Source organism: Blastomyces dermatitidis (assembly GCF_000003525.1).
Source record: "Blastomyces dermatitidis ER-3 genomic scaffold supercont1.7, whole genome shotgun sequence".
Taxonomy (NCBI): Eukaryota; Fungi; Ascomycota; class Eurotiomycetes; order Onygenales; family Ajellomycetaceae; genus Blastomyces; species Blastomyces dermatitidis.
Genome location: NW_025544780.1, coordinates 215,430 through 238,843, shown reverse-complemented (window position 1 = coordinate 238,843; position 23,414 = coordinate 215,430). Strand labels below are relative to the sequence as shown.

The window sequence follows — 23,414 nt, the reverse complement described above, 5'->3', positions numbered from 1 at the left end:
CAATAGTGAATTTAATGAAAGATTTCAACAGTGTATTCAATAAAAGATTTCAACAGTGAATTTGATGAAAGATTCAACAGTGATGTATTTAATGAAAGATTTAACAGTAAATTTAATGAAAGATTCAATAATGAATTTAATAAAAGATTTCAATAATGAATTTAATGAAAGATTTCAACAGTAAATTTAATAAAAGATTTTAACAGTGTATTTGATGAAAGATTTTAATAGTGAATTTAATGAAAGATTTCAACAGTGTATTTAATGAAAGATTTTAATAGTGAATTTGATGAAAGATTTCAACAGTGTATTTAATGAAAGATTCAATAACAGATTCAATGAAAGATTTAATAGTGAATTTAATAAAAGATTTTAATAATGAATTTAATAAAAGATTTAATAGTGAATTCAATGAAAGATTTCAATGATGAATTTAATAAAAGATTTAACAGTGAATTCAATAAAAGATTTCAACAGTGTATTTAATAAAAGATTGAACAGTGAATTCAATGAAAGATTCAATAATGAATTCAATGAAAGATTTCAACAGTGAATTTAATGAAAGATTTCAATAGTGTATTCAATGAAAGATTTAACAGTGAATTTAATAAAAGATTCAATAGTGAATTCAATAAAAGATTTCAATGATGAATTTAATGAAAGATTTAACAGTGAATTTAATGAAAGATTTCAATAGTGAATTTAATAAAAGATTTCAATAATGAATTTGATGAAAGATTTAACAGTGAATTCAATGAAAGATTCAATAATGAATTTAATGAAAGATTCAATAATAAATTCAATAAAAGATTTAATAATGAATTCAATAAAAGATTTCAACAGTGAATTTGATAAAAGATTTAATAGTAAATTTGATAAAAGATTTCAATAATGAATTCAATGAAAGATTTCAACAGTGTATTCAATGAAAAATTTAACAGTGAATTTAATAAAAGATTTAACAGTGAATTCAATGAAAGATTTTAATAGTGAATTTAATAAAAGATTTCAATGATGAATTTAATGAAAGATTTCAACAGTGTATTTAATGAAAGATTTCAACAGTGAATTTAATGAAAGATTTCAATAGTGAATTTAATGAAAGATTTCAACAGTGAATTTAATGAAAGATTCAATAATGAATTCAATGAAAGATTCAACAGTAAATTCAATGAAAGATTTCAATAGTGAATTCAATGAAAGATTTTAATAGTAAATTTAATAAAAGATTTTAACAGTGAATTTAATGAAAGATTCAACAGTGAATTTGATAAAAGATTTAATAATGAATTTAATAAAAGATTCAATAATGAATTTAATAAAAGATTTTAACAGTGAATTTAATAAAAGATTTAACAGTGAATTTAATAAAAGATTTCAATGATGAATTTAATGAAAGATTTCAACAGTGTATTTAATAGAAGATTCAACAGTGAATTTAATAAAAGATTCAATAATAAATTTAATAAAAGATTTCAACAGTGAATTTAATAAAAGATTCAATAATAAATTTGATAAAAGATTTCAATGATAAATTTAATGAAAGATTTCAACAGTGAATTTAATAAAAGATTTAATAATGAATTCAATGAAAGATTCAATGATGAATTTAATAAAAGATTTTAACAGTAGATTTAATAGAAGATTCAACAGTGAATTCAATAAAAGATTTCAACAGTGAATTTGTAAGAATAAGTACTTGCAGGTGATTATTCAGATGTTTGCAGCTTGATATGATATGTACTGTTAACTACTAGAAGTATTCACAGTAGAAAGATAAAATGTAGAGATTAAATGTATAATAGTATTTAAGCTGAGTTATAAATAGTATTTGTGAACTTCAGTCTATATAGTTATATGTAGTCAAGAGCTGCTAGCTCTATTAATTACATAAGAGATAGAAATAGAGATAAAGAATCTGTAAAAAGTGAGATTTCTTACATACTCTTCTCTCTCTAAGACTTTGTTCACAAAGTCTTTCACTGAGTGACTTCATAGTCAGCTCAGCACTGCAGTGATACTCACTAAAAACTCTTTATATCTATAAAAAATCTCAGTGAGAAAAAATCCCTTGTTACTATAAAGAGAAAAAAGTCTGTCACTCAGTTTCTTATTCTGTGAGATTTTTTATAATCTATAGATTCTTCTCTGACTATCATACAGATTCATCTTATATCTTTCATATAGAAGAGTTTCAGTTAACTCTTAATTATTTTCATAAGATTCTTATATAATCATTACATAGATTCATCTCACAGATGAATCACTCTCTATGAGATTATTCTTATTAAAGAGAAATATTCATGAGTTAATCTTTTATTCATTCTTATAAATTATTGCTCTTTGACACTGTAGAATTGTAAGGAATTTTTCATTCTTTCATCAACTCTGTAGAATTGTAGAATCAAGATATCTGCAGTCTGCAATTACTCTTTATAGTTATATAGAAAGATTCAGATTTGTGATTTATAATTACTCTTATTTACTAGAGTGATCTGACTATTCTGTGAAATCATTCACAGTGTAAGTAAATCTCTTTAAAGTAGTATAAATATCTCAGATCTGTCTGTGAAACTTCATCTTCTTTTCTCTTTTTTCATAACAGCTCTCATTCTTATAAACTGTGAGTATTCTCATTCATCTGTAAAGTGTTTTCACTCAGATGACAGAAAGAGAGTGTTTCTGATAATATCTATGTATTAATTCAAGAACTTCTTAAGAATAAAAATTTTCAATTTCAATATCTTTATAAACAATGTCTGACTGTTACTGAGCTTCTTATAAGTATTCTTATAACTTCTCTGATCACTTTTTACTGACTGATGAAGCAGAGACACTATCACTTATAATCATATCTTCACTTCTCTCAGTCTCATCATTATACCTGATCTTCAGATCAGTGACTTATCTCATCTCTCTTTCAGACCAGTCTCTGACTTTAAGTAGTATAGTTTCTCTCTTTGCTGTAAGTCTTCTTATAAGTAATTTCTTACAGACTCTAGCTAATAGTTCTTACAAAGCTCTCAGTATTATCAGTATCTTCTGCAGCTCTGCAGGCCTACAATCACCTCTTCTCTGTCTGTATAATCTCTGATCAGATATATGTAAATATGTCTAGATTCTCTATCAATGATTCTCACACTGCAGCGCATTTCTGCAATCTCATTATTAATGAGAGATAAGTTCTCAGATATCTGTAAAATCTGAGTAATTAAGATAATATGAATATTATGAATTTGTAATAAGAGTTAGTCTGAGCAGATGAGTTCTCTCTCTATATCTTAATTATTTTCAGACTGAATACTTCAGTACAACTGAGAAAGTGAACTCAGCTTTATAAGAGATATCTGATCACATGTGCAGATGATCAGCTCTCAAGATTCTGTTATAACTATATATACTCTGATATTCAGCTTCTCTGAAGTCTGTGCATTTCTAACAGTCTTCATATCAAATGTAATAATTATCTGTACTGTAAGTATAATACTCTCTGCTTCTTTAAAGAGAAAAATTGATAGTTATGAGAGATTTAAGTGTCACAGATGTTAATAATATAAGTGTGAATTTTCTTTATTTTTTCTTTATTAGTCTCTAAATTGTATTCACAGCTCTGTTTATTTTCTTATTTTTTAGCTTTAATAAGAACATAATTTCTTCTTCTCTTGTGTACATCATGAACTGTTCATCTCAGTAGAAACTCATTATCTTATAGACTAGAATTTATAAATAACAGTGTTAATATCTTTATTACAATCAGGTTCTTAGTGAAGACTATATCATTCTGACTTATCAGAATTTATAATATGAAAGTCATGTCTCAGCTTCTGCAGATGTCTTATCTACTCAGATAATTCTTAAGTGAACTCATTCATCTTGTCAGAATACTCTTATCACTGAATCTTGAATCAGAGCTTGTAATCTTACTTCTCTGAGTTAACAATCTCTTTGACCTGATATTCTCTTTCACTCTCTAGTACTTTGTAGATAGAGTAATGAGTCACAGAGTTCTCTTCTGAGAATTTCTTATATTCATGAAGTAAAGAGATATAAAAAATATTATATATCTATAATTCAGATAATAGTTTTAATCTGTAGAATTGTAAGCTAACTTTCTTCACAATCTTATAAGACTCTGTTTATAAGAGATTCAGCTTCTTACTAAATCTCTGTATAATGATATTTTCTAGACTTAGTCAGACTCTATCATCTTTCTTGAAACTCTTTGTAATATACTTGAAGTTATAGTATCTCTTCTGATACTCTTGAGTCTTTCTCAAGAATTCACAGACTTTCTCTCAGATCTTCTGAATTCTCTCAGCCTGTTCACAGGCATTATTACACTCTATAATATACTCTTACAGATTCATCAAGATCATCTGTGAATAAGTCTCAGTGAGTATCTCAAAGAGAGTTTTATTTATACTGACATGCTTTAAGTTGTTATATATAAACTCTATAAATAATAATCAATGCACTCAGTCATTCTGATTATAATTGATAAAGCATTACAGATACTGTTTTAATATACTTATTAGATATTCTATCTGATCATCTGTCTGTTGATGAAAAGTCATGCTTAGATCTCATAAAATCTTCAGTATAGTTATCAGATCAGATCAGAACTCTTCTATAAAAATTAATTCTCTATCTGAGACAATGTTCACAGATAACTTATACAACTGAATTATATCACAGACAAAGATATAAGTCAAATTTTTTAACTTCAAGTTCTTGCAGATGAGTATAAAGTATGTTATCTTAGTGAAGTAATTCACTATCATCAGCACACTGTTAAAACAGACATTATATATATTCTTGCTTTCAGAGAGATTTATAAGAGCATTCATTTCTAGCTGTTCTCAAGATTTCCACGGGATGAGTAGAGAAGTAAGTTCTTTATATAATCTGAACTGTACTATCTATGAATTCTGATAAACAGTACAAGAATTCACTATCTTCTTCATAAGTTCTTGTATCTTTGATTAGAAGTATTTTCTTGTGAGTAACTCATGAGTTCTAGTATCTGTAAAATGACCTGTTAGAGAAGAGTCATAATATCTTTTAATAAGTTCTACATGTAGAAACTCATTTATAGATATATAAATTCAACTCTCTCTTCATAAGAGATTATTTAAGTCTCTTTAATTCTTTATTTCTGCAGAGTTAATCTCTGCTGTAAGCAGTTTCTGAATATACTGAGTATATTCATTCTTCAGTTGTAGTTCAGACAATCTGAATAGAAGATTTTATAAAGACTTATACTCTGTTTTCTCTTATATCAGATCTTCTACAGTGCTTCTTAAAGTTTACAAACTCTTCAGATTATAGATACTCTCTTCAAGAATTCTTACAGAGATCTTCAGAGTGTTGACTCTCAGTATTGTAAAGAGTAGTTGTACAGGCTTCTTCTCTCTCTTTTCTCTCTTCTCTTACAGAGAATTAAGAGACTCTTCAGTTAATCTCTTTACAACACTCAGTCTGAGCATCTTATAAAGCTTTTCTATCTTCTCTAGTCTCTCTGTATCTGTTATTCTAATCTTCTTAATATAGTCTGATCTGTGAAAGAGTCTGTCTGCTGAGTTCTTAGTTTTCTTAATATATTCTATTTTAAATCAGAACTCACTCAGTCTCTGAGCTCAGTAAATCTATCACTGTGAGAGTTTCTTGATTAAAACAAACTGTTATAAGCTATTATAATCAGTTCTAACAGTAATCACTGTTACAAGACTCTCAAAGTAGTAATATCAGTGATAGAAGAATTTCACTATTATGAGAAGCTTCTGATCATGAATGCTATAGTTAATCTCTGCAGATTATATCTTCTATGAGAAAAAGGCTACTGAAACTCAGTTCTCATTTAACTGTAGTTACAAGACTATTTCTGAAATTGTAAAGAAGAAGATATCTGTCTTTAATCTGATTAAGAGTAAGAAATCAAAGTGAAACAGCATCACTGTGTTTATAAATATCTATTTCAATCTTGTAAAGACTCTGTGAGCTTCTGAGATAAGAAAGTTCTTACAGTTCTCTCTTCTTAACAATCTTTTCATTCTCTGTTCATAGAATGACTTCTTCTTATTTTCATTCTTCAACATATCTGTAAGAGTTAAAAAGATTCTCATGAATATAAAGATAAATTATCTATAGAAATTCACAAAGCTCAGAAAGATCTGAATTTTATAAATACTAGTTAACTTCAGTCATAATAGAATAGTCTCAATCTGTGAAGATTTCATCTAAATATCATCTGCAGTGATTATATATTCTAGGAAATTAATTCAGCAGATACTGAAGTTATACTTTATAAGCTTAATATACAGTTCTATCTCATCTAAAGTCTTCAATATACTTTGTACATACTCAGTGTGTTCTTTCTTCTTTATAAAGTACATCATCATATTATTCAGATATATTATCACAAAGACATTCAGATATGTGTGAAGTATTTTATTAATGAAAGACTGAAATGCTGTAAAGATATTAGTCAGATCAAAAGATATCACTAGATATTTAAACAGTCTCAGTGCAGTTTTAAAGATAGTCTTTTATTCATTCTTAAACTGTATTTACAGCTATGTATATATATTAATCACATTCAGTTGTGTGAATATAACAGCTTCTATGAGACAGTTGATTACATTCTCAATCAGAGACAGAGAGTAGTAGCTCTTTATTATCTTAAAGTTCAGATCATGATAGTCTATACATAATCTGAGATCTTTATTCTTCTTCTTCATGAATATCACAGAGACTTCTGCAGAGGCCTATGAAGATCAGATAAAGTCATTCTTCAGATTCTTCTTTACATAGATCTGCAAGACCTCTGTCTCATAATGAGAGAGCTTATAGATTGATTCTTAGAAGAGTTTCTACTCTTCTATTAAATCTATTATCAGATTCTTCTCACAGTGAGAAGAAAGCTCAGCTGTCTTAACTGAGCTGAATATCTCTACAAGATCTTGATATTTCTCTGATATCTGAAGCTCAGTTTTCATGACTGTGAGATTCTCAGACACTTACAAAGTTATTATATAAATGAGCTTATCTTCTCTAATTAACTCTGCAGTATTAACTGCTTCTATCTTTATAAGTGAGTCTGCTAACACTGATTGAAAGTATAAACCTAACTTATGAACAGCTATATGCAGATTGTATCTTTGAAGTTATATAAGTCTTAAATATATATTATCTGTGATGTCTGTGATAATTACAGTTTCTACAAATCTTCTTCAGATTTCAGAGAGATCTTGTAATTCAAAGATAACTCTTATAAGTCTCTCAGCTCTCAGATCTGAGTTCTCACACTCTGCTTATTATAAGAGTAAATTCTCAGTCTTCATCTTTCAGCTCATTCACTCTGTGAGCTTTAGAGATATTACAGTGATCTGAGATTCTGAGTTCATTAATACTTCTCATGCTTGTAAGACAGCAGTACTGCAGTGTAGTCTCTCTCTGTGAGTAAGTATTTTTATTAAGAGAGTAACAGATTCAGATATCAGTTTCAAGACTCTTAAGAAGGCTGTTACTGACTCTATCTATAACTCTTTAAATTTCTATTTTAATTTATTCAGATAGTTTGTGTGAAGATATTCTGATTTAAAACAGATAAAACAGAGTTTCTTTTTCTTAATCTCTCTATTATACACTCTATTTATAGAAGCTTGTGAAGCTCTCTCTTTCTACTCAGCAGTCAGATATAAATCTCTCTATATCTTATTATCTTTTCTCAGTAAATCTGTTCTCTGTTATTCTGATTCTTATGAGACTGATTAGTGATTCACTCTCTGCAGATCTGTGACTCTCACAGTAATTCATAAGTAATAAATAAGAGTCATCAGTTTCTTCAGAGTTAAGAACTTAGAGTCTTACTTAATGAGCTTATTCTGTATATCTTTATTCAGCTTCTTTATAAATATCATTATTCAGATCTTGTTTCAGAGCTCTGTTTTCACAGATCTCAATTCATATTATAATTTTATAAAGTACTGTGAGTAGTCTTTATCAGATTTCTCATCTCTTTTTCTAATATTGATAATTACAGCTCAGATGTTCTCTGTTCAGTTTACAAAGTCTCTTAACTTATTCTCTAGATAGATCTTGAGAACAGATCAGTAAGATCTCTTATAATCATTTTCTAGATAATTCAGTCAGTTCTTAGCTTCAGTGTAATAGAGATCTATTATTACATAGATAACAGCTTCTTTATCTTTCATATCACACAGTCAGACTTATAAGTCAATTTCAAATACAAACTTATAAAAGCTTTTATAGATTGTGATTCAATAGATAGTTTTAAGTAATCACAGCTTAAGAAAGTTTCTTTTCAGTTTGCAGATATCTCTGAAGATTATATCTAGAGACTTAGTTTAAGAATGTTTACAGATAGTAAGCATTTCTTGTAGAAAAATAGCTTAATTCTGTAAGAGATGCTCAAGAATGTTCTTCACTGAGATTGATTTATTCATAAGTTCAGAGAGTTTCTCTGTCATAGATATAGAGAATGATATTCTGTAAATAGTTAATAAGTTCTCTAAGACTTCTTTTATAAGAGTTATTTATAGTTCAGATGACTGCTTCTGAGTGTCTGTAGTAGAGTTCACAGAAATTAAAGTATATGAGTTTCTAGTTCTTTCAGTTATAATAGACAGTTGCTGACTGACTGAGCTTGAAATGTAAGAATAAGTACTCACAGATGATTATTCAGGTATTTACAGCTTGATATGATATATACTGTTAACTACTAGAAGTATTCACAGTAGAAAGATAAAATGTAGAGATTAAATATATAATAGCATTCAAGCTGAGTTATGAATAGTATTCATGAACTTCAGTCTATATAGTTGTGTGTAGCCAAGAGCTGCTAGCTCTATTAGTTACACAAGAGATAGAAATAGAGGTAAAGAATCTGTGAGAAGCGGGATTTCTTACAGAATTCAATGAAAGATTTCAACAGTGTATTTAATGAAAGATTTAACAGTGAATTTGATAAAAGATTCAATAGTGAATTCAATAAAAGATTTCAACAGCAGATTTAATAGAAGATTCAATGATGAATTTAATGAAAGATTTCAATAGTGAATTTAATGAAAGATTTTAACAGTGTATTTAATAAAAGATTTAACAGTGAATTTAATAGAAGATTCAACAGTGAATTTAATGAAAGATTTCAATAGTGAATTCAATGAAAGATTTTAACAGTGTATTTAATAAAAGATTCAACAGTAGATTCAATGAAAGATTTAATAGTAAATTCAATGAAAGATTTCAATAATAAATTTGATGAAAGATTTCAACAGTGAATTTGATAAAAGATTTCAACAGTGTATTTAATAAAAGATTTCAACAGTGAATTTAATGAAAGATTTTAACAGTGTATTTAATGAAAGATTTAACAGTGAATTTAATGAAAGATTTAATAGTGAATTTAATGAAAGATTTCAATAGTGAATTTAATAAAAGATTTCAACAGTAGATCTGAATGTGAATAATAATGAGATTCTGAATTCAGTTCTTCTATTTCTTTTATCATATATTTCATCATTATCACATTGATTATCTCACTTAAGAATGCTATATTAAATGAAGTTGAAGCTGTCAGAGCTGAAGAAGAGAATATAATCACTGACATTTAAGAGATCTATATAAAAGAATTGATTGTAGAAGTTATAGATTTATTCTTCTGATTCTTCTTCTTCTTTCTACTTATTAATTATTTTATCATCTCTCTTATTCTTTATCTCATTGATAATCACCTGTTTATACAATCTGTATGAGATGTCAGACTCAGGTGTAGAGATTTACAGATATTAAGAATTCTCAGACTGAGTCTCTATATTCTTCTCATTCATCTGCTTCTTCATCTCATTATTGACTGAATTCTCTCCATTATTCAGAACTTCTGAAACAGGTAGTTTGAGAAGACTGAGGCACAATGTAGAAGTCTTTGTACAGGCTTGTGAAGCAGCAGAACAGCAGGTGTTACAAGGCATATTGAAAAAAGAGTTGATTGATATATATGAATTTGATGATAAAGGTAAGAAAGACGCGTATTTGAATGATATTGAATGATTCTAGAGAAATGCGGATATTTTGATTTTTTAATGATGTTTTGCTACTAATTTTCAGAAGGGCCTGGGAAAATTCTGTTTTCACAAGTAATATGTCCGCCACAATAATTAAGCTATCTCACACATGAGATAGTTATAAGCAGCTGAGTTCAACAGAACAATCTGATAAACAACACTCATTCATCAACACTGACAACAGCAAGTCATACAATGACAGAATTTTGTCACAAATTATCGCTGAATATTCTTTCAGTATGCAACTCAATTAAGCTTTGACAGACTTTAAGCATGTCTCTCCAGTACAGGTCTAAATGAAGGAATTCTGTGGAAAAAGAAGGGATTTTAAGGTGGAAAAAAGCAACTTAAATAAATATCAATTTGACTTTCTGTACTTTGCCTGAGACAATGTCGCTCAGGATGGCAACTCTGTAAATTTAACAAAAACCTTTCTCCTCATTCCTATCAATATTTTCAACAATTTTGTGGATTCACCCTACGTTCATGGTTTGGACTTTAATAATTATGGCCCTTCAACGATCTACAAATAGGCAGGTGATATCAATGGAGCTCTTGGGCCCGGAATCAAATATGCTAAGCAAACAAGGATGAAACGGCGAGGACTGAAGCAAACAACTCTGTCGACATCTTCTCTAAACATTGACATGGTGTGGTGATAATCGGTTTCGTCTTTGACGTGGCATCCAAACTCCAGCATGTGCTATAGAATCTGGTGAGGGAACTAAGTCAGGAAAGCTGTACCTTGCCGTAGCTGTCCGCGAAACAAAATCAGACGCGGAAGACAAAGTGACATTTTTTGGAACTCAATTATTATCAATGCTGATACTGGATTACCATACATACATCTTTTAGCCCTAATCTCTCCTCAACGCTGTTTTACCATTCAGACGCTACTCTGGACGTCTGCCCCTGTTATCGTAGAGATATGCCCGGTCCAGCCATTGTCGTTACAGGGTCGTTTGATGCCCACCCCATGAAGTGACCTTTTGAAGGATCCAACTCGCCTTTGCTTCGGGCGCCGGTCTATGTCGGACCGGTGAAAGTCTATGATCAGAACCCGGCGCAGTTCATGATTCCATAACATGTTGGCAGGCCGCAGGTCCTTATGCACCACTCCCAGCATACGGATTTCCCTCACTGACTTGGAGATTTCATCATTTAGCGTCGAGACTTTGACTTTGTCTATACTTTCCCCAGCCCAACCCATGAGAAGCATATGGCAGATGTCCCCAGCACCATGAATAAAAAGGACCAGTTTCAAATCAATCATCCCCAGGAATACAGGGACAGCAGAACCCTGTGCTTTCTTAAGAACCTGGTATACTTCTGCTTCACATGAGACATGTTTCCATAACCCAGATGTCGTCCCCTTTCCAACAAGAGTTTAGCCATATGCAGCACAAGTGATTTTTATTGGTGCACCATACAACCCACAAATCCCAAATGGTGTGCAGTTATGGTCAAGATCACAATCAAGCTGTGCTTTCGGTAGTTGCACAAGCTTTCTTGCATCAATAGGATGGTGATCACCATTCTGACCTTGCTGGTGAAGAGAAATATTAGGACATTGATGATCCAATTCACCTCTCTGTTGCAAACTCAACAAGCATCGCTGTGTACAGTAATGTGTTGTGTGTTGGTGCTGGCCGCTTGATGGGCGAGGACTAGGACCTGCTGAACGTGCCGATGAACGCTGGCTGGGCGGACAGGACATCACTTGGCTAAAGCCCCGCTTCCGGCCGTGCGATGCTGGGCCAGAGTCGGAGTCAGAACTATCTATATGGTCACTCTGCAGTGAAGTGTCTATTGGTGCACAGGTGGTTCGAGATTGGGTGGAAACTCGACGGCCGGGCTGTAATGGAGATGATGGCAGACATTCAGAGAGCATATATTCTGAGCTTGGGTATTCTAATTCTGGAGGAGTTTGTTGCAGCTCATTATTAGGAATTTCAGACTGTGTAGAATCAAAACTTGAGATCCATGTATTGAGCTGGGATCTTGCCGCATTCCGCCACTCCTGATTACGGATATCTGAGAGGAAGCACATCAGACAGAAACATAATATTCTAACAACAGCTGTCTTTGACTGAAAGACCTCAGAATTTTCTGAAGTCACATCTGTGTTTAGTTCACAAAGATAGTAATAGAGTGTACTAGGGTCATCATATGAAATATGAAGTAGAATGATAGCAAGTCCAGTAGTTATGTAGGAATACTCAAGTCCATGTTGAATCATGACATGATACTTCTGAACCAAGACTGAGCCAGTCAGCTGTTCTGCATGATATCTCAGCTTTTCATCCTTGTCCTTGTCAGGAATTGTGTCTGACTGAACAATGTGTTCCCAGAACCTCATCGATCGAAGACCCATTTGGAGATTTTCAACTGAGAGCTTGTGTGGTGGCTTATACTCGACTGTTGTAATCAAGGTATTGGTGGAACCGTTGATTTGATGAATACAGAATGAATCTGGTTTGAGGTTCCGTGAGCTGGATTCATCAATCAGCTGTACATCCGACTCTTCTGACTGTAGAAGATTTCCATGATTTTCAAACATGATCCCATCGCCAAGCCGGAATCTCTCTCGGGCATCAGGTATTTTGCATAGCTCGGCTATGATATCATGGACGTGATCTTCCACCGCACCTCGCTCATAGGCCTTCAGATCCTTCTCACTCGTAGTTTTTGACTAGAATACCGCCGACCAAGTCCATCCAGCTCAAGAAGAGATGTGAATAGCTGAGGTGCATCTCTTCCAGTTGATTGAAGATAAGTGGAAACTGCATTGTAAGTTTCTTGCAGTTGACCCGGACAGCTTGACCAAAAGCGAAGATTTGTTGGACAGTTATTTCCCAGTGGGTGGCAGGATAGCCCCCTTTGTGGAGTGGGATGGCGTTCTAACCTGCAGAGGCTGGGAGAATGAATTATGACAACCCTTGATGAGCTCTTCGAATGTTGTTGGCTGACTGCGCTCCTCTGCCTGCCTTCGCAACTCTCTTTCCTGTCTCTCTCGCTCCTCTGCCTGCCTTCTCAGCTCTGCTTCCTCCTCCACTCTATGGAAGAGAGCCTTGTAATCCTGTGAACTGTTCTCAGCCATTAGATAGGGATAAAAGAGTCACATCAAAAAGTGAAATGGGTAGCAAAGATTTAGTGGTGAGAATGGAGATTTTGGATGGTGATATGATATGGCGTGGTGGCGCGTGGTGGGAACGAGAAATAAAACGGGGTAACGTAACACGGCAGAAGTCGCGTCACCTATGTTACCAGGCCCTAGAGATTAGTAAGCTACCGCTCACCTGCAATGTTATTATTTAATATTATTATTAGAGGTAGGGGGTAGAGGTAGGGGGTAGAAGTGGTAGGGGGGGTTGCGGGGCGGTAGAGGCGGTGGTGGTGGTAGAGGAGGTAGGGAGTGGAAGGGGTGGAACAAGCAGCAAAGCGAGCGCAAGCGAGCATTTGATGCTTGTATATATTATATATAAGACAAAAAACATAAACATACGAAAGCCCGGATTCGCTGGTGGTCACCCACCCAACTACTAACAGGCCGGTGAGTGGCTTGAGTACGGCTGAGCGGACGGGAAGCCCTATTTTCCACTCCCTATGTTCGTATGTGCTAGGAAGGAGGAGGAAAGAGGGTTATATGCAGCGGCGGAAGTGTCAAGCTTGGCGGAGCAACCATAGGTCCCCCCACAGATTGGATACAATAAATGAGGCTGTATTTGATTAACCGGTCGTTGATCCAGATCTCCCCGGTAATAGATTCCGAACCATTGTTCAGCATTTCTGAACCACGTATACTATGTACCATTTTGAAGAAGCCAGAGTCAGGAACAGAGAGATACCTCATTCCCTGTGGAACCGTGGTAACTGCAGAGTTGCGAGAGGGTGGATTTAACTCCGCTTGGTTTCATGGCATTCAAGGCAAGCTCGGGAGGCATGCGAACGACCGGCGGCCAGTCACTACCTAGTACCTACTACTGTCTAACCAACCGTGGCAGCGACTGAGCCACGACGGACTGATGCAGTGTGGAGTAGTTAGCGGGTTGCGTCACGACTCCAGTAGGCGCCATGTTATTTTTAGACTGGATCTAATAATCTGTTTGCTCTTGTTTGTTGTGGGTTGTCGGTGGCTTCATATTATTTATTATTATCAATAAAACTTCCCTGCTTGAGTCTGCCCGGCTGTCCTTCATCGCAGTTTTCACCCTCTTTCTGGCAGCTCAGCTTGCATTTTGCATTGCGCTAAATAGCCAGCCCTGCCAACATTTTTCTCTGACTTGAACTTTTTGTTGAATTCTCCGAGTTTTCTGTCTTTGAAGCAGATTCTTTCCGACGAAAAACGTCATCGTCCACTAAACAATCTTCGCTCAACACTGAACCGACGAATCTAGCACTGAGGAAATACTCTGCGCATAGCATACCTTGTCCTGCCAAGCTAATATACTTGACGCTTGTCAGTTCAGCCTTCCGGGAGTACGTATTCCTCCCGCTCAGGGAGCCCTTGAGAGCTGAAACACGCGGAGCAATCGAGGATCCGGAGCCGCATTGCTGGTCTTGCTACTCGAGGAAATACCGTAAGAGGAGAGAAAAGGGAAGATCAGTATGACATACAACCGACTCGGTGAGTGATTCGTCCTGCATCTCTGTTGTTGCTTTTGCAGTGGATAGAGTTCCTCATAAGCTTGGAAGCTTCCCTTTATTTCCTTATCGTCCCTCGGTGCATCTGAAACGTGACCAGCAGAGCCGCGCAATCACCACCTCAACCAGCCTTCGCACCGTCACTGCGATACCTTCTCTTTAACACTTTCCCCCTCAACTATCTATCTCCCAGTTACTGTGCTCTCTCGGCTGTCTACCGCAGAGCTTCATTTCTCTTCATTCCACCTGCTCCTTCGTTTGATTGAGCTCCCCTCGTTCAATTTGTTCTTTTACCTCGCATTCGTTGGTGCAAGTTACCAAGCTGCGCTCTCACTCCTGTCACTCGCCCGCCATTCATTTTACACCACACAGCTCTTTTGCTATGTGCCAACTAGATACATGGGAACACAAAGCTAAAACAGACTGAAATTAACCATCTTTTCAAGACCCTTTACACGACGACGATCCACATGACGTCGGAATGAATCCCAATCGACTCGACCCTAATCGCACCCCGTCTCCTGGCAGGCCGCTTCAGGGCTACCAGCTGGAGGACAATCCATATCGGCAATATGGCCACCTGGAAATGCCTTCAGTGGACCGCCTGGCTGACCAACCAACTGTAAATCACCCACCCACCCACATATATATACATTATATATCTCCCTCCCTCCCGCTTCAGATTCAGGGCTACCCACTAACTACTTTGCCATTAAAAAGTACTCCGTAGAGAATATCGACAACTCCTACGGTCATAACGAAGCCTACGAAATCGCCCATCCTTATCGACCTTCCCCTATTGCGCGCACAGAGTATACGATCTCCCCCGAAGCTCATCATGACGCATACTACACCCAGCCTTACCAGCCCACTACCTCCCCATCTGACTATGACGGGAACCGATTTCCTTCGCAAACTCCACAGCCATATCAAGACGACCAAGTGCCCATGCTACAGCATCCAGATAATCCATACAGCCCGAATCCTCAGTTAACGGAATATAATGACGAAGAAACCGCCATTGCCCCTACTCCCAGTCCCGCCCCCATACGAAGATGGAAGACAGTGAAAGAAGTCCAGTTGTTCAACGGTAATTTGGTCTTGGATTGCCCCATCCCACCAAAGTTGCTGAGCCAGGTAAACCATGCAGCTCCCCCAGAGCGCGATGAGTTCACTCACATGCGCTACTCTGCCGCCACTTGTGATCCGGCCGACTTTTATAATGAGCGCTTTACTTTACGCCAGAGACTATTCGCTAAACCCAGGCACACGGAGCTGTTCATTGTGGTCACCATGTACAACGAAGATGATTTTCTCTTCGCCCGCACCATGATTGGCGTGTTTAAAAACATCGAGTACATGTGTTCGCGGACTAATAGTAAAACCTGGGGCAAGGAGGCATGGAAGAAAATTGTTGTCTGCGTTGTCAGCGACGGACGTGCCAAAATCAACCAGCGCACCAAGGCTGTCTTGGCCGGGTTGGGCGTTTATCAAGATGGCATTGCCAAACAGCAAGTCAACGGCAAAGACGTCACTGCGCACATCTACGAATATACCACACAGATCGGTATGGAATTGAAGGGCAACCAAGTCCATTTGAAGCCGCGATCAGGGGTTCCCGTTCAGATGATTTTCTGCCTGAAGGAGAAGAATCAGAAGAAGATCAACTCCCATCGATGGTTCTTCCAGGCCTTTGGCCGTGTTCTTGATCCCAACATTTGCGTTCTTCTCGACGCTGGAACCAAACCGGGTAGGGACTCTATCTACCACCTGTGGCGCGCTTTCGACTTACACCCCATGTGCGGTGGCGCCTGCGGAGAGATCAAAACTATGTTGTCTCATGGGAAAAAACTGATCAACCCGCTCGTCGCCGCGCAGAATTTTGAATATAAAATGAGCAACATTCTCGACAAACCACTGGAATCTGCCTTCGGGTTTATTTCTGTGCTTCCTGGTGCATTCTCTGCCTATCGATATGTGGCCTTGCAGAACGACAAAAACGGCCAGGGACCCTTGGAGAAGTACTTTGCCGGTGAGAAGATGCACGGCGCGAACGCTGGCATCTTCACGGCGAATATGTATCTAGCAGAAGATCGGATCCTTTGTTTCGAGCTCGTCGCTAAACGCAACTGCCAATGGATCCTGCAATACGTCAAATCATCCACGGGCGAGACCGATGTCCCCGATCGGATGGCGGAGTTCATTCTCCAGCGCCGTCGCTGGCTAAACGGAAGCTTTTTCGCGGCAGTATATTCCATTGCGCATTTCTACCAAATCTTCCGGAGTAATCATAGCACTACGAGGAAATTTATGTTGATTATTGAGTTCATTTACCAGACGATTAATATGTTATTTGCATGGTTTGCTATCGTAGGTTTTCCCCTCCTCTTCCTCCTCCTTTATGGGAGTGGTTTATCGATCTTTATACACGGCTAACCCTTTTCCGTAGGGCAATTTCTACCTTGTCTTTCATATCCTCACCAAATCTCTCGGTGCCGAAAATTTACTAGGCGAGGTTGGGCGTATCCTCGGAGTTGTTTTCGAATGGCTCTACCTCGCAACGCTCATGACATCCTTTATACTTGCTCTAGGAAATCGACCACAGGGCTCCAACAAGTTTTACATGACGATGGTCTATTTCTGGATCGGTATCATGATCTACTTGGCATTTGCCGCGATTTTCATCACAGTGAAATCGATACAGGCCGAGACGGCAGATGGGAATTTTAGTTTCTCGTCCGTTTTCAGTAATCGCCAGTTCTTCTCGATGATCGTGTCACTCATGTCGACATATGTGCTATGGATTGTCGCGTCGCTGCTGTTCTTTGATCCGTGGCATATGTTAACTTGCGTAAGAACCGTGCTCCCTCTTAACAACAAGGGCGGAAAATTTAAAGAACTTCCACCAGGCTAACTATACTAGTTCCTCCAATACATCCTCCTTACCCCGACCTACATAAACGTCCTAAACATCTACGCCTTCTGCAACACCCACGACATAACCTGGGGTACAAAGGGCGACGACAAAGCCGAGAAACTCCCGTCCGCCAACCTAAAACCCTCAGGAAAAGTCGACGTGGCCATCCCGCAGGACGACGGCGACCTAAACGCCCAGTATGAAGCAGAACTCGCCAAATTCGCCTCAAAGCCGCCCAAGGAAGTCCGCGCGATTTCCGAAGAGGACAAACAGGAGGACTATTACCGCGGTTTCCGATCCGCGGTTGTTCTTGTGTGGATCTTCTGTAACTTTGCCCTTGCGGCGGTTGTGTTGAGTGCGGTTGGGTTGGAGCGGATTAATCCGGACGATACCTCGGGGGAGCAGAGAAGCACGATATATATGGCTGTGGTGTTATGGAGTGTGGCCGGGTTGTCGTTGTTCAGGTTTGTGGGGGCGATGTGGTTTTTGATTGCGAGACTGGTGAGTTTTACATTTCTCTTTTCTCCTTCTCTCTCTCCCCTTTTTCTCCTTCCTCGTAGTGTACCCCGGAGGTGTTATTCCCCCCCCCCCCCCCCAAACCCACTTTTCTCGCGTTATGGATTGATATGTGCTAACCGCGTCCCCGTTTTTCCTTTCTCTTCTAATCACAGTTCCGCGGCGTGTGAGAGGACAGGACCTTCTCTCTCTCCCGTGTTTTATATCTTTTATATATATTTCTTTTTACAAGCAAGCAGCAGGACGGAGACTATATACCGAACACTCCCACAGGGCCTTCTCCCCCTCGCCTCTTTTCCACCTCCCATCTGCCGACGACGTGGCCACAATAACTCAGCCGCGCGACGACCGGCTATGAAAACCCGAGGATGTCATCCTGTTATTATATTTTTGGCGAGACAACTAAAAAACGGAATCGATACGACCAAAACCAAAATAAATACCTCTCCTTCGAACCGTTTTTGTTTCCATTATCTTACGATTCCCCACCTCGTCCAGAATTTTTCTTACTCTTATCTGTTGTCATTTCCAATATACCAAAATACTCCCTCCAGCGGCTGATTTGTTTTTCTCCTTTGTGTGTGATGCGTGGTGCTGTACGCAAACTGTTTTACGGAACATGTGTGTGCGAAAACGGAAATGAATGGGGAAGGGAACGAGAATATGTCATCATGGAACTAACCCTGTGCGTGCATCCACGTACAATACATCTTTGATTTTAGCCTGTTAATTCTTTTGGCCATTTTATGAGAATTTTTGGTTTGTCTTTCCTTCCTTGATTGTTGATTGTTTAAATTTTTCTTGGCCTCGGTTTCTTTAGGTTTGCGAGCGATTGATATCCCCGGCACATATATCTATATATCTCGCTATTCTCCATGTTTGTTTCACTTTTTCACTTTTTTTTCTTGCTGTCTCATTTTTGTTGCCCTTTTTCTCAATGATGCGGATGAAACGACTGTTATGTGCGTGGAATGCTATTTTTGTATGTGGTATGTGGTATGTGCTATGAGGGCCTTCAACGCTAATATCCTTAATGCCTGGATTGATTACAATTCTACATTTTCATGTATGCATACGGCTTTTTAAGAGTGAGAAAGGGGGAGAGTGCGTGAAAGTGTATGTGTATATGTAAAGAATATGTTTGTATTATTTCATCAAATACTGCTGTAGATAGATTAATGATGGCTGAGAATGAAAACAGTATTAATGATAACTAGTAACAATTAGTTTTAGAAACACAATGAAACAATACAGTATACTGTACACTCAAAACCCACCAAAAAGAGCATAGAGTATGGCAATAAATGAATAAATGAATGATATTGGGTGGATATCACTGCATCTTGGAATGGACACACAGCGCAATCCCACCCAGCACCATAACCATACCGAGCCACGTTGCTTCCAAAGGAAACAAATCAGCAGCACCAAGGTTAGCGAATCGTAAGTCGTAACGTAGGAGCAAATATTGAGAGGGGAGTGTGGTTAAAATAGTTAATCTGGTGGACTCACACTTGGATATCACCTTGCCTTCAACATACCACTCGCCAAGCACGGTGAAGAGGAAGGCCATTGAGTTTGTGATGGGGACGGTGAGACTTAGTTCTGTGAACAGAGTAGAAAGGTCAGCTAGGGCGGGGGATGTCGTTTGTTTATCCAAGGTAATATATATATATATATATATATTGAATGTAAGCAACGGAATTAATACATACCATGCCTCCCAACCAACAGAAAAAACCACACACTCCCCGTCAGATTCATCAGCAGCGGCACCGTATACCCCGGCATCTGCAGGAGATTCACAACAGTCCGGCACAGCGAGAGAACCTTTCTCGTCACCCATGAACCAGAGCTAGAGCTAGGGGCGACATCCTCCCCCGCCGTCTGCTGCTGTGCTGTTTTCTGCTCGTTGCGCGCATTGAAATCGACCGCAGCGCGCCGGATGAAGGGTGTTGTAAAACCCCACGCGACGCCGACGAGGAGGAAGCTGAGGATGTAGTTGAAGGCGCTTGGGGGGGTGTCAGTAGTGTTCATTGCATCCATTTTCATTTGCGTGTGCTCTAGAGTAAGGAGTTGGGATCATTATTAATAATTATTAACTACAGTACCAACCAACCTCCTCTATCTATTATTAATAATTGATATTCTATTAATGCGCTCCAAATAAGCTCGACGCTAGGACCTGCGCCACGGTTGGAGCCAAGCCAGGAACCGGCGCTTGAAAATAAAAAAAAACCTTACTAGCAACATTAACCAACTATATTATTATATAAAGTCCGCAGTTCCACTTTTTGTTAGGGCTTGAGTTACCGCGCGCACAATATTATTTATTTATTCAATATTAATATTTGCAGCAAAAACAAAACGCGCCGGACTGCGCTTCCTCGCCAGCAGCAGCAGCCGGGCTAGCTCAATCGGTAGAGCGTGCGGCTCTTATGTCAGTCACAACAGCGTGTGACCGCAAGGCTGCGGGTTCGATCCCCGCGTTCGGCTCTTGGTTGGTTTTATTTTTTTTATGTTTTCTAAAATATAAAGAACGACCTCATTTCATTTCAGTTTTATTTACTATTTTATATTCTGTCTTTGGGTGAGGTATATATAGCTTATTCACATCAACGGTCAATTGCATTGCTACGATTCGAGATTCTAGTTAAGGTAGTTTGTTGGTTTAACTGTCTATCCCGAGGCCCTTGAAGGCTAGCTAGCCAGGCATGATGCCGCCTAGAACTAAGTAAGCTGGGATGCCGAAGACCTTGATGTGGGGTAAGGAAGAGCGACAAGACTATTTATTTATTATCTTCATAACTAAGTTAATCCTTACAAACCTGATCAATCAATGCCTGTAGAAAGAACTACACCAGCCATTTCCAGAAAAATAACCACTCACCAAAAAATAAATACAAACAAATGGACCCCCAAGAACCCCCTGTCTTCCTCCCCTCCGCCCCTCCACAACCTCTCCGCCAGAATGTGACTCTCCAGCCCCCGCTATCGCGCCGTGGGCATGGGCCGGGACTCTTCCTGTTGCTTCCAAGTAATATAGCCCTGGATAAAACCACGGAAACGCTGGATCCCCCACCTCCCCAGAAATGGGCGGAGGAAGGGTATGCGGTCGTGGAGGTGCGGGTGCCAATGACGGTGCCAGCGGACGCGGATGCAGATACATCTGGATTTTCTGCTCTTGGTTCTATACAGCTGGGTCTGGAGGCGTTGAAGGGGTTGGCGGAGTGTGATGTTAAGGATAGGTTTGGGGTAATTGGTGAGCGGAGAACATACATAGTTTTTGATTTGCTATTATTATGATGCATCCCCCTTTTTTAAAAAAAAAAAAAAAAAATCTAATTGAAATATAAAATAATACAGTATACGACGCGAACATCATCAGCAATGAAGATATCGCTGCGTTCTCAACTATCCCAGAAATCGCCGGGATAGTCGCGTATGGCGCGGATGTTGTTACGAGTTTGACCCAAGCGGCAAAACCACTATTACTCCATCTTCCCGGCAAAGACAGAGGCACCACGACTACCACCACCACCACCGCCACACAGAAAGATAATCTAGTAGCCATCCACAAATACCCAGATGCAAAATCCCCCAACTTCGTCATCCCCCAGCACGCTGACTTCATCCCCTCAGCAGCGGCGGTAGCCCACACGCGGACCCTGTCGTTCTTAAAGAGCAAGCTTGGCGGCCCGCTCTTCGACCTCGAAGCGATCTGGGATGAGCACACGTACTTTGAATTCGGCGACCGGTCTGTCGCTAAAACGATGGCGACGATGGTTCAGGAGCCGTATGTTAATCATGTTCCGACAGTGAGTTGAGATCTTTTTCTGTTTTTGCCAGAGAAATAGATCTAGATCTAGAATTATCCCCTAATTTATGAAACGAGGAAAAAGAAAAAGAACCTCTCTAACACAAAGCGGTTGCAATAATATAGATGACAGGCGGTATCGGCCGCGACCGCCTCACCACCTTCTACCGCCACCACTTCATCTTCAATAACCCAGACGACACCCACCTCGAACTGATCAGCCGCACCGTCGGTATCGACCGCGTCGTCGACGAGTTCATCTTCAGCTTCACGCATGACAAGATGATCGATTGGCTGTAAGCAACCATTCATATTCTTCCCCCCCCCCCATTTTTCTCCCCCCCCCCCCCCCCCCGGGTTCCCTCCCTTCTCCCCATTTTCTCTCTATTTTTGTATTCCTCACTAAAAACACCACAAGCATCCCCGCCATCCCCCCAACACACAAACCCGTCCGCCTCCCCATGGTCTCCATCGTCAACGTGCGCGGCGACCGCCTCTACCACGAGCACATCTGGTGGGACCAAGCCGGGCTTCTGCGCCAACTAGGCCTGCTGCCGGAGTACCTACCATTCCCGTATCCGTTGGCGGATGACCGGGCGGCGCCCGGGAAAGGTAAGGTGCTTGAATACAAGGTTCCCGTGGCTGGGGTGGAAGCGGCGGAGAAGTTGAGGGAGGAGGGGAGTGTGGAGTCGAATGGGATGATTGGTGGCGTTGGGGTGAGGGAGGTAAGTTAGGTCGTGATAGGTGCTATGTGCGGGGGGGGCCCCTTTTTACTCTTGGTTTTCTGGGGACTCTTCGTGGTTGGGTTGGGGTAGAAAGTAGAGAAACGATCCACTACGAAGAATTATTGCTTAATATGTGGCTGTGACCAATTCGCAGCCTGCCGCCTGCGTAGCTCCTTGACTAGATAAAGTGACCAAACTGTCAATCTGATGCATTGAAATTAATGGTAGCATCTGTAAAGTTACTGTTGGCTCAAAACTCCCCATGTTCAGTGCAGTATCGGGAGAATGATGGCCCAGAAACACAAATCAAATATTAGACTGGGCAAATACAGGAGAAGAAACATTCCCCGCGTGTGGAGAATGCACAATGCGTACGCTGTGGACTAGAAGATCTGCCACACAATACCTCGATGGGTTGGTCATGTTCAGTACAGCGGGTAGGACATAAGATGCAAGGCAAACTGACTTCAGCATATGTGCAGGCAAAACACCAGCAACCAAGGAGAAAACTAAGCCTGTAGGTGGCCAAAACCACAGACCAGGAGGCGAGCGCGGCATCAGGTAAAAAGTCTGACATTCAAAGAATTGCCCTAGAAGAGATATATGAGCATGTAGAGAGCAGGATATCCAAGCTCGACTCTCTATGAGGTGGCATGCGCCTTCTGGTAATCGATTCAGGGGGTAATCGGCGCTGGACATCATTTCCAGCCCTT

The 23,414-nt window shown here is 38.8% G+C and overlaps 4 protein-coding genes and 2 non-coding genes across 11 annotated transcripts; 3 read left to right on the top strand and 3 right to left on the bottom strand.

Moving 5' to 3' along the window:
• Positions 1 to 10,770: 10,770 nt before the first annotated feature.
• On the bottom strand, positions 10,771 to 14,740 carry BDCG_06554. Of its 4 annotated transcripts, XM_045422303.1 has the most exons (5): positions 14,510 to 14,740; positions 13,588 to 14,440; positions 11,520 to 13,355; positions 10,929 to 11,414; positions 10,771 to 10,794 (listed from the first exon to the last, which is right to left on the bottom strand). In XM_045422303.1, the coding sequence occupies exons 3-4, from the start codon at positions 12,640 to 12,642 to the stop codon at positions 10,969 to 10,971; spliced, it is 1,569 nt and encodes a 522-aa protein (XP_045281741.1). In that variant the 5' UTR covers positions 12,643 to 13,355; positions 13,588 to 14,440; positions 14,510 to 14,740; the 3' UTR covers positions 10,771 to 10,794; positions 10,929 to 10,968. The 4 variants fall into 4 exon arrangements, with proteins under 4 accessions (XP_045281741.1, XP_045281743.1, XP_045281740.1 ...); XM_045422302.1 differs by lacking the exon at positions 10,771 to 10,794 and adding an exon at positions 10,813 to 10,836 and having other exon boundaries at positions 11,520 to 14,440; XM_045422305.1 differs by having other exon boundaries at positions 10,929 to 14,440.
• On the bottom strand, positions 13,581 to 13,696 carry BDCG_17339. The gene has a single exon (XR_006700910.1). It is a non-coding gene; the product is annotated as a 5S ribosomal RNA (ribosomal RNA).
• Positions 13,606 to 19,496, top strand: BDCG_06553 (chitin synthase C). 3 transcript variants are annotated; one of them, XM_045422299.1, is made up of 6 exons: positions 13,606 to 14,709; positions 15,173 to 15,348; positions 15,447 to 17,096; positions 17,176 to 17,577; positions 17,650 to 18,144; positions 18,315 to 19,428. In XM_045422299.1, exons 1-6 carry the CDS (start codon positions 14,691 to 14,693, stop codon positions 18,327 to 18,329), a joined length of 2,757 nt encoding a protein of 918 aa, XP_045281738.1. In that variant the 5' UTR covers positions 13,606 to 14,690; the 3' UTR covers positions 18,330 to 19,428. The 3 variants fall into 3 exon arrangements, with proteins under 3 accessions (XP_045281738.1, XP_045281739.1, XP_045277973.1); XM_045422301.1 differs by having other exon boundaries at positions 14,041 to 14,709; positions 14,778 to 15,348; positions 18,315 to 19,435; XM_045422300.1 differs by having other exon boundaries at positions 14,055 to 15,348; positions 18,315 to 19,496.
• BDCG_06552 (uncharacterized protein) lies at positions 19,275 to 20,247 on the bottom strand. The gene is made up of 3 exons (XM_045422298.1): positions 19,875 to 20,247; positions 19,672 to 19,764; positions 19,275 to 19,560 (listed from the first exon to the last, which is right to left on the bottom strand). Exons 1-3 carry the CDS (start codon positions 20,209 to 20,211, stop codon positions 19,493 to 19,495), a joined length of 498 nt encoding a protein of 165 aa, XP_045277972.1. The 5' UTR covers positions 20,212 to 20,247; the 3' UTR covers positions 19,275 to 19,492.
• A 257-nt stretch (positions 20,248 to 20,504) lies between these two features.
• Positions 20,505 to 23,135, top strand: BDCG_06551 (carboxymethylenebutenolidase). The gene is made up of 4 exons (XM_045422297.1): positions 20,505 to 21,421; positions 21,526 to 21,977; positions 22,103 to 22,272; positions 22,395 to 23,135. The coding sequence occupies exons 1-4, from the start codon at positions 21,070 to 21,072 to the stop codon at positions 22,708 to 22,710; spliced, it is 1,290 nt and encodes a 429-aa protein (XP_045277971.1). The 5' UTR covers positions 20,505 to 21,069; the 3' UTR covers positions 22,711 to 23,135.
• BDCG_17338 lies at positions 20,562 to 20,655 on the top strand. Its single transcript has one exon. It is a non-coding gene; the product is annotated as a tRNA-Lys (tRNA).
• Positions 23,136 to 23,414: the final 279 nt, after the last annotated feature.

Excerpts from the sequence above, each read along its gene's own strand:
- BDCG_06554 (XM_045422303.1), bottom strand. The coding sequence starts at position 12,642 with ATGTTTGAAAATCATGGAAATCTTCTACAGTCAGAAGAGTCGGATGTA. Across the intron at positions 11,415-11,519 it reads CTGCACACCATTTGGGATTT|CAGAAGTATACCAGGTTCTT; the intron begins GTGGGTTGTATG and ends TCTCATGTGAAG.
- BDCG_06553 (XM_045422299.1), top strand. Across the intron at positions 17,097-17,175 it reads TATTTGCATGGTTTGCTATC|GGCAATTTCTACCTTGTCTT; the intron begins GTAGGTTTTCCC and ends CCTTTTCCGTAG. Across the intron at positions 17,578-17,649 it reads CGTGGCATATGTTAACTTGC|TTCCTCCAATACATCCTCCT; the intron begins GTAAGAACCGTG and ends TAACTATACTAG.
- BDCG_06552 (XM_045422298.1), bottom strand. The coding sequence starts at position 20,211 with ATGAAAATGGATGCAATGAACACTACTGACACCCCCCCAAGCGCCTTC. Across the intron at positions 19,765-19,874 it reads TCTGTTGGTTGGGAGGCATG|AACTAAGTCTCACCGTCCCC; the intron begins GTATGTATTAAT and ends CTCTGTTCACAG. Across the intron at positions 19,561-19,671 it reads AGGCAAGGTGATATCCAAGT|CAACGTGGCTCGGTATGGTT; the intron begins GTGAGTCCACCA and ends TTCCTTTGGAAG.
- BDCG_06551 (XM_045422297.1), top strand. The coding sequence starts at position 21,070 with ATGGACCCCCAAGAACCCCCTGTCTTCCTCCCCTCCGCCCCTCCACAA. Across the intron at positions 21,422-21,525 it reads GGATAGGTTTGGGGTAATTG|TATACGACGCGAACATCATC; the intron begins GTGAGCGGAGAA and ends AAAATAATACAG. Across the intron at positions 22,273-22,394 it reads GACAAGATGATCGATTGGCT|CATCCCCGCCATCCCCCCAA; the intron begins GTAAGCAACCAT and ends AAACACCACAAG.